Source organism: Melospiza melodia, chromosome 24 (assembly GCF_035770615.1).
Source record: "Melospiza melodia melodia isolate bMelMel2 chromosome 24, bMelMel2.pri, whole genome shotgun sequence".
NCBI lineage: Eukaryota > Metazoa > Chordata > Aves > Passeriformes > Passerellidae > Melospiza > Melospiza melodia.
The window spans coordinates 12175397-12189561 of NC_086217.1; the positions used below are offsets into that span (position 1 = coordinate 12175397).

The window sequence follows — 14165 nt, forward strand, 5'->3', positions numbered from 1 at the left end:
AGGCTGGCCTTGATAATCATGGAGATTTCCAGCCTTAATGAGTTTGTGATTCTGTTATTATTTTATCCAAGTGCCTGCAGAAGTGCTAATGTTTGTGCCCTGGCCAGCAGCGTCCCCAGGAGAGCCTGTGTGAGATGGAAGTGACACCTGCCAGAAATGGCTGTGGATATTCCAAATGCTGCTGCCTGGGCTGTGTCCCCCAGGCCATGCATGTGCCAAGGGAGTGTTCCCACTGTGTGCATGCTCAGAGGCAGAGAAGCTTCACTTAACAACAACTGTGGTGGCTTTGGGTATACAGCTCCTACCTCCAGGTGGGTTTGAATTCCTGCACAGCTTGGGCACGTCTCAGCTTCAGGATGATCATTTCATGGAGCTCCTGCAGGAAGGTTTCCAGCCTGCAGTGCACCAGGAAGGTGTGCAGGAGCTTGGCAAGCTCTGGGGTGAGCTCTTCTTTGTAGTCTGGACTGACATCTGCAAAAGGATCCTAAAAATGCAGCGAGGGGAGGAAAAACCCAAAGGCACATTTGAGCAGCTGCAGGCAGGGCAGGGCAGGGCAGAGGAGCTCACACGGAGGGGCTGGGGGTGCCATACCCTGCCGAGGCGCAGCAGCTGCTCGGATTTGTGGGCACACAGGAGCTGCCACAGGGCCATGCTGTGCCTGAGCTGGCACCGTCTCAGGGCCTGGAAGAGAAGGACAGCTGTGGATGTGAGGGGTGTCTTTGGAGCCTGTCCCCAGCCTGCCCTGCCCAGAGAGAGCCCAGCGCAGAGCTCATCCAGCCCCCTCACCCTTCCCCAGCTGCCCTCAATAATCCAGTTTTTGATACCACGACAGGCAAAGTGAGAGGGCTCTGTCACACAGGCTGGATTTAGCATAAACCAGATTTTACCCCAGAAGGATCTGAGTTTTGCCCTCAGGACTCACCTGCAGCACGTGAGGGTTTGTCTGATCCCCCATCTGCAGAACCTGCTCAATGTACTCAGTCAGCAGCATGTCAGCGTTCTCACCAGCCATGGCCAGGAAGCCCAGGGTGATCTCACTGAGGGACAGGGCATCACACACATCACTGTAGGACTGCAGCTCCCCGCTGATCATGTTCATCACAGAACTGGGCAGAGCACTCTGAAAAACACAAAGTCACAGCTAGCATTGTTTTAAAGCCATTCCTTTTTCTGTTCCAATTGCTCAAGTCAGGGAAGACAAGAGAGCCCCAGATTCAGGAAACTGAAATGCTGAACTATTTCAGCATTTCTCTTCTCTTTGCAAATCCTGACTGGCAGCACAAGGCCAGATTGCAGCACCCAAGGCATGCTGAGAAATCAGCAGGCAGGCTTTGGATGGACAAGGCAAGGCACAGAAAACCCTTGGAAAAGCAGGGATTTCATGCTTGCCCTGCTTCCTGCAGTGCAGAAACCCACCTGCTCCAGCTTGTTCCTGACATCACTGAACAGCTGCTCGTAGTTGCGGTCGTGTCTGTGCACCAGGGTGGGGATTCCCTGTCAGGACAGAAAGCCAGGGATGTGAAGAACCCTGGAATGGTGCTCCCGGAGGCGTCCTGGCTGCACAGCCCTGCCCCTCCTACCGTCAGCGTGATCAGCGGCTTCCCCTGCAGGAACTTGCTGATCACTTGCTGCTGGATCCTCTCCAGGTCAAAGTCCTGCAAGGTCTCCCCTCCCTTCTCCATGCTGTACTGGCAGTTGGACAGGATCAGAGGGATCAGGTCCCTCTCCACCTCGTAGCTGATCAGGTGCAGGTCGGCCACCTCCGAGGGGCTGACCAGGTACCTGCAGGGAGCAGAGGGCCCGTGCTCAGAGGGAGAGGCCTCTGGGGAGCAGGGAAAGCTGCCTGAGAGGGAGCAGGGATGCAGCAGAGCCCGGGGAGCAGCACACCTGTCATCGTCCTTGGTGTGCCTGTGCACAGAGTGCACCAGGTCGTTGTGCAGCCCGATCAGGTAACTGGCCAGCGCCGTGGAGCACAGCCCCAGCCCCTGGCGCCGTGGCAGCAGCACCTCCAGCCTGCTGTCCAGGCTCAGCTCAGCATCACAGTAGCCTCTGGGCAGCTTGATTTCCCCTGGAATACAGACAGCAGGGTTTGAGGGGGCCCAGAGGCACCCAGGCTGAGCCAGGGCAGGAGGAGGTACCAAGCTGAGAAAAGCTGCACGCTCGGTGTTAGGGACAAGCATGAAAGGGAACAAGTTCAGGTGAGAAAGGAAACAAGTTCAGGTGAGAATACTACAACAGGGAAACAAATCCCTCCCCTTTTACCTACACTCTTAAAACTCAATGGCCAAGCCCAGCTTTGAGGCTATGCCTCAGCATCAGTGATGGGAGGAACCTGAACTCAGCACGAGGAGCAGGGCTGGGAAAGAAGCTGCTCACCATTGGTGTCCAGGGAGCTTCTCAGCTTGTTCCAGACAGACAGAAACACATTCACTCTCCTCTCCAACAGGTCCCTCATCACATCTGAGAAACAACAAAAAGATAAATCCATTAAACGCCTTTTCCTGGTGAAACTCTCCAATAAAGGGATCTTCGGAACTCCAGGCAACTGCTCAAGAGACTAAACAGACACCCAACACCTTTCTAAAGGTATCAAATGGAGTCATTGGCTCAGTTTGTTACTTTTCCATTATTGTCTGCTCCTGCATGACCTTTATGTACTTCTCCATAAGTACTTAAAAGCATCAGTAATTGTACTTAAATTCAATTAAAGGAGTTGCCATAAACTTCATGAAAGGAAGGGAAGAACATTCATTCCACTCTTTAGGCAAGCCCTGCTCTAGAGCTGAGCTTAAAATGCCCACAGAACTGCTGCTGCACTGCACAGAGCTCCCACCCCTCATAAAAAATCTCCTGTACTTAATTCCCTTTAAAGTCATCTGGTAACTTTTCCAACCCTATCCAACTCTCAGTTCACTTGGGTGAGAGTTAAAAGGAAAAGGTGAGTTTTCCCCTTCACTTTCAACTGACAATCCAGCACTTTGTTTTTCATTAATTACAATTTTGGCAGCATCTCCTCACCTGAGTGGGGCTCCCTGAGGAATTCCCTGATGGAGCAGTGTTTGATCTCTGCTGTGTTCTGGAATTGCCTCACCAAATCTCTCTGCAGAGCCAGAATCTCTGGTAAGAATTTCACCAGCCTCAGCTCATTTTCCTGGAAGAGGAAAGGGAGACTGTGGGTAAGGCTGTGCTTGGACAAACCAGTTGGGAATACTTTTATGGAATCACTTCTTAAATGTTTAAAAGACAACAATATCTTCCGTGTTCGTTCTCAAGATCATGGCAAGTACTGAGATAATCCAAACGTCGTTCAGTCCTGGGCAATGCCAGGCTCTGAGCCCTGTGCCAGCCCCACCTTCTGCAGGAACTTGCAGAGGAGAGGGACGGTGTCCTTGGCGTTCTTCTGCTGCACAACGTGGCCCAGGTTCTCCACAGAAACCCTCCTGCGGCAGCTCCACATCCTGGAGTGGTGCACGTGGCTGTCCCCTGGCAGCTGGGACAGGAATGCAGCTGGGTCCCCATACACCAGCTTCACTATGGGGTTGGAGGAGATTCTCTCATCCTCTTGGATCTGGCGGTTCAACTTGAGAAGCTTTTTATCCAAATCCTGCATTAAAAGAATAATAAATTATTGGATAGTGTGAAATACCTTCAGCTGAGCTGAGCCATTTCTGCTTTTCCAGCTACACAGATTCACCCCAGAACAACCCCAGCCTCAGGCTCCCATTTCCCCAGGTAGATAAAGGTGGCTAATCCTTAACCTGCAGCTGTGCCATGGAGGGGCTGGCTTTGGGAATAGCCAGGTGAAAAGTGTAGATATTATAGCACATCAGATTTCCAGTGGATTTTGAACTGCTCAGCTACTAACTCGGTATAGCAGATTTCTCACCTCCAATTCAGGAACAATAATTGTGTCTGCAACAATTTCTTCCCATTTGTTTCTCTTCCCCTTAGTGGACAGAAACTCATCAAACTGCACCAGCCCTGCAACAGGAATATTTCACCTCTTACATCTGCAATATTTCAGTGAAAAGAAAGCACAGATTCACAGGTGCTAGAAGTTAACTGAGTATCTTGGTCCAGCTGGAGAGTGACACCCAAACATCACACAGTGAGCCAGGGTTCCAGGAGCTTCATGTGAATGATGGGGACATTTACACAACTCCTTCATAACCCCAGAAATATTGAACAGGCTGTCCAAGGTCAGACCATGATCAATGACAGGGTGAAGCTTGGAATACTGGCTGGTGCTGCCCACCCTCCAAATAGGGGCCATTTACAATGAATGCCTCTGTGCCACAGTGACTCCAGAGCTCACCATGAGCCCCACTGTGCCATCCCTCTTCTCCCAGAGAGCTTCTGGGAGTGACTGAGAGGCAGCACAGAACAGGGACTGCACACAGCACAAGCAGCCCTGCTCAGGAGCTGCAAGCTCTGCCCATCTGTCATGACACTGTTTTGTCAATAATTCATTTTCAGAGTTATTGACTGCACCAAACCTTGCAAACGCCATGTACCCAACTGAAAGAAGCAAACAGCCAAAAATTCTTCCCTCCCTAAGTAAGAAGCTCCAAGCTCTCTATTCTCCTCCTCAGCTCACTGCTGCTGTTGGAAGGGGTTTATCAGCAAGGTGGCTGCACGGCCACAGCCCTTTGAGCACAGCCCCAGGTGTGACAGGGCAGGGGGCTTTCCTTACACTGGCCTGGCTGCTGCTGGGGGGCCTGCAGGAGGCTGCTGAGCACCAGGTGCACGATGCTGATGGTGTCATCCACACTCTTCCCCAAAATCCTGGTCAGATGTGCCAGGTCCTCCTGAACGTGCTGCTGCAGGAAGCTCACCACATCCTCCACTGCCGGCTTGATCATCCTTCCCAGGGACTGAAGACAACAAAGGCAAGAGCTGAGCACAGCCAAAAACATCCAGGGAAGCACAAAGCACACAGAGCTCTGTCCTGCCAGGCACCCCACGTGTGGGATTCCTGCCACCTGTGCCCATCAAGGCAGGGCTGGGTGGATGTGCCTGCGTGGAAATGAGGAATTAACCAAAATCTCTCCTGGGCAAGGAGGGAGGGAATTTGGGTCTTGCATCCTGCCCTGGCCACTTGGCAGTGTGATGAAAAGGACCAGCAGCACACAAAGGTTCCCCTACATTCTGTGTGACCCCTTGGAAGCATTTCTGGGGATACCTGAGGGTCTCTGGAGGCTCCCAGCAGCATGGACAGGTGGGTGAGCAAACGGAGCAGCACAAAGACCACGGGGGACACGCCCCTGTCAGACATCCCCAGTGTCCTCCTGTGCTCCACATCTCCAAGGACGTGGCCAGTCTGAGTCCTGTCCTCACGGATCCTGTAGCAAAGTGCATACATGTTTGTTTCTTTAACCTAGACAAAAACCATACAAGACATCTCTGATACCCAGCAATGCCTTTTTGACCCATAATGTCTTGGAATGCCACAAAAGCTGCCAATTCAGAGTGCCACAGGGGAGTGAAGGCTTCCAGTCAGTTTTGTGCACATAAAAGTAAATTTCTTTGGTTTTGCTGCCTGATTACCCTTGCTTGCACATCCCCTGCTTACACCTTCCAGAGAGCAGCATGAAGTGCTTGGTACCTCTGGCCTTTGAGGGCACCACAGGCAAGTCCCACCTCATTTATCCCTGCAAAGAGCCCACCTGGACTGATGGAAGCCCTGCACGGGTTTGTGGTCGGTGCCTCCAATGGGGACGTTGCAGTCGGGACAGCGGCTCGTTTCCATGGGGAGCCCACACTGGGAAAAGCAACAGGAGAACACTGAGTTCCAGAGCAACAGAGGGAATGGAACAAAAATCCAACCTCTAAGGGGTTGATTCAATCCCTGCTACAAACTGGGCCTCTGCCTGATGTTTCCCAATCTGTGGTATGAATGCTAGGGGTATTCTAAATTTTACATTACAATGACAAAATGATCAATAATATCGAGTTTAGAAGTGGAACTCTGTGCATCAGAACATTCAAACCAGTAAACAAAATAAAAGAGTTTATTGTTGAAAGCTTTGTCTGCTTAAATACCCACGAGTCCCAAATTCTTACCTCTCCCACAGTGGAGAAGTGGCCATTGGGACATTCTGTGAGAAGAGAAACAAACAGGACAACATTCTAAGACAGATTTACACAGCCCCTGTTATTCCCTTTCACTGGCACCATCATCCTGGAGCAAGAAACATGCTGAAGATCTAATCAAAAGCCCTGACTACCCCAAAGCCCAAAGGACTCACAGGCCCCCGCAGGAAGCCAAGGAATTTTTCAGTGCTGCTTCTCCTTGAGAAACAAGGAATGAAAGCCTGACAGATTCTGCTGCTGAGGGCAGGAATGCTCTCACCCTCCCTTCCCTGCTGCAGGCAGGTCCAGCTGGGGGAAGCAGAGACAAAGCTGGCCAGGAAGGTGGCAGAGCTCTCCTCTCACACCCTGTTTGTGTTGCCTTTGTGCCCCCTCATGCTCTCTGAACAGCTGCAGGCTGAAGACTAAACAGCACTGGATGTCCTTTGGTACATCACCCACACAAACTGTCTACAAATCTGGATTTACCACGGGTAACTGATGCTGAGGAGTGTGTTTGTCCTCACATGTGGAACAGTTTCCCTCTCCAAACCCAAGGAATTCCTTCCCCAGGCAGCCAGCAGCACTCACCATACCAGTGCAGACCATGCATGTCCTTCCAGGTCCTTGCCTGAGCCATCATGTCCTCGGGCATGGTGGGCAGAAAGGAGTGCTGGGGAGGGAAAGGGGAAAGCAGTCACAGGAGGATCTGGGAACCAGCTCTGTCGTGCAGCAGCCACTCACTGGGTCTGTTCACACTGGGGAACAGGAGACACCTGAGAGCAGAGGCCAGGCAGGTGATGCAGAATTTCAGATTCACCTTTGAAAGTCCCCTCTTAGAACTGTCAGTATTGTTAAAATCCTCTATTAGAACTGTCAGCATTGTTAAAATCCCCTCTTAGAACTGTCAGCATTGTTAAGACTTGCACTCTCCACCATCCTGCAGTGCACTGCTGATGCACCCTGGTGTGTACCAGTGTGTTCCCTCACCCCTTGGGCAGCCAGGAGCAGCAGAGCAGCAGCTCCCTGCCCCTGCCCCTGCCTGAGGAGCCAGAGCTCTCTGAGCAGGCAGGTCAGCACAGGGGGAGCTGCCAGCTGCTCTCAGCCTCGCTCACACAAATACCAGCAAAGCTATTTGTTTCATCCTGCTCAGGATGGAGAGGTGCCTTGAAAAGATACCAGAGCTTGGTGCTGTGCTAATTAACCCCAACAGCACTGCAATAATCCCCCCAGTGTTTCACAGCTCAAACTGAGTTGGAGCATTGCTGTTGGGAAGGAGGATCCAGCAGACACAGGCAAGAACCAGGGATGAGCTCGTGCCCTCACCTGCATGCTGTGAGGCTGGAAGGCCAGGTTCCTGAGGGGCTGCAGGACAGGGCTGTGCCCACAGAGCAGCACAGCAGCCACGTGCACGGCCATCTCCAGCAGGGCTCCCTGCTGGCTGTGTCCCCAGGGCCCTACGGCCAGCCCGGGCAGGGTGTTCTTCACCAGGGCAACTGCAAGGTGCTGCAGCTCAGGGGAGCTCAGCGCTGGGCAGCTCTGGACAAACTCAACCATGGCCTCTGCTTGCTGAAAGCACAGATTGGAAAGAGCTAAAGCCATCAGGATACTGCCCCCATCCAACAAAGAACGCTGGCAGCCGCTTCCCATCCTGGGTTACCCTGCTGCCAAAACCTCCCCAGCCTGCTCACTCAGGCCACCACCCTGGCTGGGGCACAGGAGCCAAGCTCCTCCACCACTGATTCAGATCCAGTTCCTCCTTACCCACAAACAGGTTTGCCACAAGCTGCTAAAGGGGTGCCCCACCTGCTGCCAAAGGGGGGTGTCTTACCTGCTGCCTGGGGATGTCCTACCTGCTGCTTGGGACGAAGGCTCGGATCCCCGTACAGGACAGTGACCTCTCGGAAGATGGCCAGGAGCAGGTGGGCAGATTCCAGAGCTGGGGGGCTGCTGGAGGCCTGGGGAAGAAGCAAGGATGTGGCTGGGAACAGGCCAGAGCTGCCCCAGCTACAGAGATGGGACGTGCAGGTGGGAAAGTAAAGAAAACCTGCTTGAGCACAAACCCCAGCGAGCCCAGGTGCTGGGAACAGACAGTGCCCACAGGGACACGGCAGAGCTGGGCCCAGCAGGGCTCTGGGGGAGCCAGGCTGTACCTGCTGGGCCTGGAGCAGCCCCTGGGCCGTGCCCTCCATCATGGCTCGTCCCACGGCGTCGCGCAGGGCGCGGTAGCGCTCCCCGCACACCAGGAACCGGTCAAGGTGGGTGGACTGGCTGTGCTGCACCTGCCAAGGGAACAGCCACGCACAGCTCTGGGGACAGCCACCCAGCTGCAGGGGGCACAATCTCCCCTTCCTCCCGAGCCCTGATGCCATCCTGATTTTTTAAGATTTTCTAAGCCTTCTGATGTTTACATTCTTGTAACAAACTTTCTCACACACTTTCTGTAAATAACTCATTGTTTTGCATTCTTTTGTGGAGGAGGAAAAATTTGATGACTGTTGGTTTGTTCAGCGTCATTGGAGAGGTGGCACTGTCACCCTCCAATCCACTGTCACTTTTGGAAATCTGTAAGTGTTGGAGTCAGAAAATAAACTTCCCTTTTCCCCACGAGAACAGCAGTGTGTGTGTGTCGTGTTATTTTGTGTCCTACGGTGACACCCTGGGGCATTTCAGGCTCCCCAGAGCAGCAGCAGCAGCAGCCATGGTGCTGCCAGGGGAGTCTCCATTCACCAGAGAGCCAGGAGAAGTCACCTCCCAGCCACTGCCACTCTGGCCCAAGAGCCACACAACAGCAGGAACACCCGAAGCAGCACAAAGTGAAGGCAAAGAGGGGACCAGAACCACCACCAGGAGATGCCCCTTGTCTACCTGCTGCAGAATCTCTGCTGGGAACACCCAGCTGAAGCGTGGCTCTGTGACCAGCTTCTGAGCAAACTCCATGCCATGCTGGCTGGCAATCCTCCTGACCAGGTACACACAGTGCCAGTCGTTCCTGGCACGGCTGCAGAACTTCTCCACATTCTTCAGGAAACGCTGCTCATCCCTCATCTGCTCTGGCTCTGGAGGGGAAAAAAGAGGTTAAAACAACGAGGCAAAAGCACATCTCATCCTGCAAAACTCTTCTGTCTGCCCCAGCTGTAGCACCAATGCCTTTATTAGTATTGTGTTATGACACAGAAGAATTTCAGAGCCCTCCCTTCCTCAGGTTTTGTCTGGGGCACTTCCTCAGCCACATTTCAGACAATGATTCATTTCTTTGACAGGGAAGGTATAAATTCATCAATATAAACTCTTAATCCCTCCTAGCTGTGCAGAGCTCTCATTCATATAAAACAATAACCCTTACAGCAGTCCTGGGTCTCAAGCAGCATTTATGCTTTAAAGTTCAATTTAGTGGGCTCTAAATAAATCTCACTGTTAGCATCAGGAGGATAAAATAAATCTCCTTCCACAGTAACTACACTGGGGTCACCAGCACAGCCTTGCTACCAGTTACAGAGCACTTGTAACACCTGGTGCAGGGCACAGACATGACTGATACCCCCAAGGAAAAAGGGAATAGCTGCTTTCCTTATTGGGCATGCACCAGAACAGGTCCTAGCAGGGCACAGGGCACTGTCTGTGTCCCACAGAACAGGTTCTAGAGGGCACAGGGCACTGTCTGTGTCCCACAGAACAGGTTCTAGAGGGCACAGGGCACTGCCTGTGTCCCACAGAACAGGTCCTAGCAGGGCACAGGGCATGCCCGTGTCCAGCACTCCCAGCAGAGCAGTCAGACTCACGTGTGTGCTGCTGCAGGTGGAAGATGAGCTCCGCAGCCCTGGCCAGGCACAGGCGCACCTCGGCCACGGCCTGCAGGTACTGCACAGAGGCTTCCTGGGGAGCCCCTCTGCTGCTGCTGGGCAGGTAGTGCTCTGGAAAGGCTCTGTCCTCAGGCACACTGCTCCCGTGCCCACATCCCAGGCTGTTCTCCAACTTCTCACACATGGAATCCTGGAGAGAGGCCACGACACTGGTGAGCGGCAGAGCCACCTCACCCAGCCACCCTTGTGTCCCCATGGCACCCACCTACCCACTCTGGGGTGCCATGAGCACAGAAAAGCATCCCTGCACACTCCAAACCATCCCTAACCCTCCACCCCACTGCCATTGCCCCTCATCCTAAACCCCTGCCAAACCCCATTTTTAGGATGTGCCCCAGCTGTCCCAAACTCCCCAAGCTTGGAGCTGAGCAAGAGCCATGAGCAGGCTGTGAATAACACACATTCCATGATCCAAGATGCCAAGCTCTACCTCTCTGACCCTTAGCAAGAACACAAATGGTGATTTTAACTACAAAATCCTGGAAGTAATAAAACCTCTCCCCTGCTGTCACACTGGTTTCAAGTTGTCCAAAGCCCTGAAGGTTATGCAAGGGGAGGCAGGGGAACAATCCAAAAGGCACAATGATTTAAGGGTCTGTGGAGACAAGAAGCAGTTCAGCACTGGGCTGCTGCCATGAGAAAGGCCCTGCTTGCTGCACTCCTGTGCTGGAGGTTGAGGTTTAACACCCAGACTCTTGTCCAAGGGAAAGAATTTATGTACCACTGCAAAGCCACTCAAGCCTTTCCTTGAAAAGCAAGGCTCATTCCTGAGAGCAAGTTCTGACCAGGTGATTTGGTATCAACTCCTTCTGGGCTTTCTAGTGGGAAAAATAGTTACATACACAAGAAACACACCTAGAACTGCAGAAGAATTTCTCTTCTTGGCTTTTTTTACTCATGAAACTGCAACAGTTTCCTGGCCCAGCTCTTACCTCCAAGCAGTTGACAAAAAGCAGGTAGAGCTCTTTTTTGTCATTTTTCTCTAGGAGCTCGTTGTGCTCCACCTGGGACAGGTAACGCTGCACATCATCTTTGACTTCATTGAAGCTACAGGGGAGAGAGAGACCCTGACACAGCTGCCAGGACTGCCCCTGCCCTGAGCACAGCTCCCAGAGTGGCTGGGTGACAGCTGGGGTCACTCTGGAGCCAGCTGCAAGGTGGAGAAGCCCTTGTGCCATTTTCTGCAGTGACATTTGGCAGTGAGCTGGGCTTTGGTCATCAGCAGAGCTCACTGAGCCCTTCAGGACAAAAGGCACCTGGTTCAGGAGGTGGGCACACCTGAGAAGGGGCTTTGAGCCCTGCCTGCAAAGGGAGGCTGGGAGGGCTGTGGGAATGAGGGGTCTGTGGGGCAGACACAAGATCGGTTTAAATCCTGATTAAATTTCAGTGAATTAGGAGTTTTGCTTTGCTGACCTAGATCAGAGCAGCTACTCAGCCACCTTGCAGAACCAGGCATCCACCCCCAGCAGAGGGTTAGTGAGGGACAGCCAGGTAAACCTTGCACAGGCTGCTCACACTGCACCACCAGACAGCCAAGCTGCATGACTAATGCAAAGATTGTGAGATTTTGTGGCGAGTGTGAGATTCAATGAAACTCAGGGAGGTGAGGAGAACAATGGGATGGGTTTGATGAGGAACTGAGCTGAACCTGGCCTGGCCTAACCTCCCTCAGCTGATTGTGCCCACCTGTACTTCAGGAGCAGCTTCAGCATCACTGAGCGGATGATGGGAGTCTCATCCACCTCATCATTAAACGGGGACAGGAATTTGGTGTAGACAGCTGGGTGATCTGTGGAGACAAGGGGAGGACAGCTCTGGCAGCTGAGAGAAGGTGGGGACAGCTCCAGCTCCATAGGACAGTGTGAGGGTGAAGGGAGCTCACCTGGGTCCTTCACGAGGCTTCTGTGAACAAAGAGCAGGTCCAGGAGCCTCTGGATCACCTCTGGCTCAGGGGACTCGTTGTCCTTGAAGCACATGGTGGTGACCATGTCAATGAAGAAACTGTTGCACCTCTGGCGGAACAGGGCCTTCTTTGCTACGGCAGCTCTGGGAGGGGCAAAAGCAAACACAGAGCCCCTTAAAGCACACAGGGATTGAGCACACACAGGCTAAAGTCACCCAAGGGAGACACTTTCCAACCTTCCCAACGAGACGACCCTTGAGGTCCCCTCCAGCCCAAACCACTCTATGATTTGCTTGCTTTTACAGAGGCCAAGGCAGCTTTCCCCTTTTTATAAGCAACAGAACAGAACAGACAGGGCCTGTTCAGCTCCAGAGGGACGAGGCATTGTTCACCCCCCACTCTGTTCATGTTCACCATCTGAGTTGAGCATTTCCTCACAAAGCCTCCCCACTGAATGCTCCCACCTTGGAGAGGGTGGCTGCAGTACCTGAGCTCCTCAGAGACAGTCAACTGCACCTCCTCCAGAGCAGCCCTGCAGTAGGGACAGTACATCTGTGCTGGCACCAGCCACTGGCTGATGCACTTGTGGCAGAACACGTGGGTGCAGGGCAGGCACACGGGGTCCCTGGGCTCTCCCAGGCAGATGGGACACGGCTCCAGACCATGCCTGGAATGCAGAAACAGCAATGAGCTCAGCTGCTTCCAAAAGCCCTGAACATGTTCAGCTGCACTAGACCAAGAGCTGGCTCACTGCTCAGCCCAGGGTGCAGAACCAGGCAGGGTCACTGCTCTTCCCCTGGCTTCCACTGCACCCATGCAGCACTGCCATAACACAGTGTGCTGGCAATGTCCCTGCTGGCCCCTGCAGCCTGCCCCAGTGCCAGTACCTGTAGAGCCTGCTGCTGACCTCGTTCTTGCACTGGCACAGCACTGTCAGCACTGCAACAAAGGTTGGATGGGACTTCATGTCTGAATCGTGCTGGAAGCACTGCAGAGGGAAAGGACAGGGCCCGGTGACTGAGCTGCAACACCTGAGAGCAGAATTGCCACCATCAGCAGAAGAGGGAAGAGGTGAAATGGCAGCTTGGCTCACCTTGGCAAGCAGCAGGGTGTATTTCCTCACCAAGCCCTCGAATTCGGGCATGAGGGCGCGGATGCCCAGCAGGACGTGCTCCACAAAGAGTGCCATGGCAAACACACGGCTCCAGCAGGCCCTGGGGGCACAGCAGGTTGGCACCAGGGCAGCCAGGGCTCACTGCTGCTCCTGCTGCCCTCCACAGCACCCTGCACTTCTCACCGGCGCTGCACTTTGGCTTCCCAGAGGGGTTTTTGTCAAGGACAGAACATTCCAGCACTTCACTCAGGGGGCTGAAGGGCCTGGCCTGGAGGCAGCACTGCAGCAGGACAGCAGCACTGCACACACCTTCTCACACCTCTGTCTCAAAACTTTTTAAAATACCAATCACAATTAGCTGCACTTTCTTCACTTTTAATAAACTAAACAAGGTCTGTGAGAAACTGGGATAGTGCTCTGGGCTCCCTTCCAAAACACAAGAGGCAGTGAAATTCCCCATCTCTTGAGTCCTTATGCACAGAGGATGAAGTGGGGAGACACTGCTGGTTAACAGGAACCTGAGGAGAGTTTTAAATAACCCCTGAACCCAGATGGAATGCACCAGATGATACTGCCAAATTTAGAGAGAGAATCTGCAGGAGATGAGGGGAAAAAAATGTGGTTCTTGCTGCTTGGTATGCAATTGAGCCCAGCAGGAACCTGGAAAGGTTTGCAAAGCCTGAGAAAAGCAGCACCAGAACAGCTCCAGGCTGCTCCAACGGCCCAGAGCACCTCGAGGCAAAGAGCAGGGCTGTGGGCAGAGCTGGGCACCCACCTGAGCTCCCTGAGCAGCTGGTGGCAGCGGCTGCCCCTGCGCTGGGCACTCTCCTCTTTGCACAGGAACTCAATGGGCATGTGGAGGTTCTTCACCCTCTGCAGCCAGAGCTCAGGGGGAGCTGTCTGCACCAGCTTCTCCAGCTCCTCAGCACAGCCCATGGCAGCCAGCACATCCAGAACCTGCACACACCAGGGCCAGGGGTGACAACAGCAGCGTTTCAGAATCACTTATGGATCCTGGGCTCTCAGTCTGGCTTGCTACTTGATTACTTTAAGCTCTGCAATTCTCATGTTTGTGGCTGGGCTCGTTAGCATGTCCTATTAACTGATGCAAAAGCAAGGCAAACTATTTTAAAACCTGCTTGTAGCAGTAAGAACAGAGCAGATCATCCCCCATTCTGAGGAGCCCCAGCCCGTGCTTCCCCCTCTGCTGTGGGTG

General features: G+C 53.3%; 1 protein-coding gene across 2 annotated transcripts in view; it reads right to left on the reverse strand.

Moving 5' to 3' along the window:
• RNF213 (ring finger protein 213) overlaps positions 1–14165 on the reverse strand; it is a 45853-nt gene that overhangs the window by 712 nt on the left and 30976 nt on the right. For both annotated transcript variants that reach the window (XM_063176001.1, XM_063176002.1), the window contains exons 39-65: positions 13725–13906; positions 12929–13049; positions 12723–12823; positions 12323–12502; positions 11815–11978; positions 11619–11721; positions 10865–10979; positions 9852–10062; positions 8938–9128; positions 8223–8351; positions 7923–8027; positions 7396–7638; positions 6661–6742; positions 6064–6098; positions 5667–5761; positions 5183–5342; positions 4694–4874; positions 3887–3981; positions 3353–3604; positions 3019–3151; positions 2377–2460; positions 1888–2068; positions 1581–1782; positions 1417–1494; positions 923–1120; positions 592–681; positions 306–484 (exon numbers count right to left, since the gene is read on the reverse strand). In XM_063176001.1, coding sequence (XP_063032071.1) covers positions 306–484; positions 592–681; positions 923–1120; positions 1417–1494; positions 1581–1782; positions 1888–2068; positions 2377–2460; positions 3019–3151; positions 3353–3604; positions 3887–3981; positions 4694–4874; positions 5183–5342; positions 5667–5761; positions 6064–6098; positions 6661–6742; positions 7396–7638; positions 7923–8027; positions 8223–8351; positions 8938–9128; positions 9852–10062; positions 10865–10979; positions 11619–11721; positions 11815–11978; positions 12323–12502; positions 12723–12823; positions 12929–13049; positions 13725–13906 — 3890 coding nt within the window. The remainder of the gene's footprint in view (positions 1–305; positions 485–591; positions 682–922; positions 1121–1416; positions 1495–1580; positions 1783–1887; positions 2069–2376; positions 2461–3018; positions 3152–3352; positions 3605–3886; positions 3982–4693; positions 4875–5182; positions 5343–5666; positions 5762–6063; positions 6099–6660; positions 6743–7395; positions 7639–7922; positions 8028–8222; positions 8352–8937; positions 9129–9851; positions 10063–10864; positions 10980–11618; positions 11722–11814; positions 11979–12322; positions 12503–12722; positions 12824–12928; positions 13050–13724; positions 13907–14165) is intronic.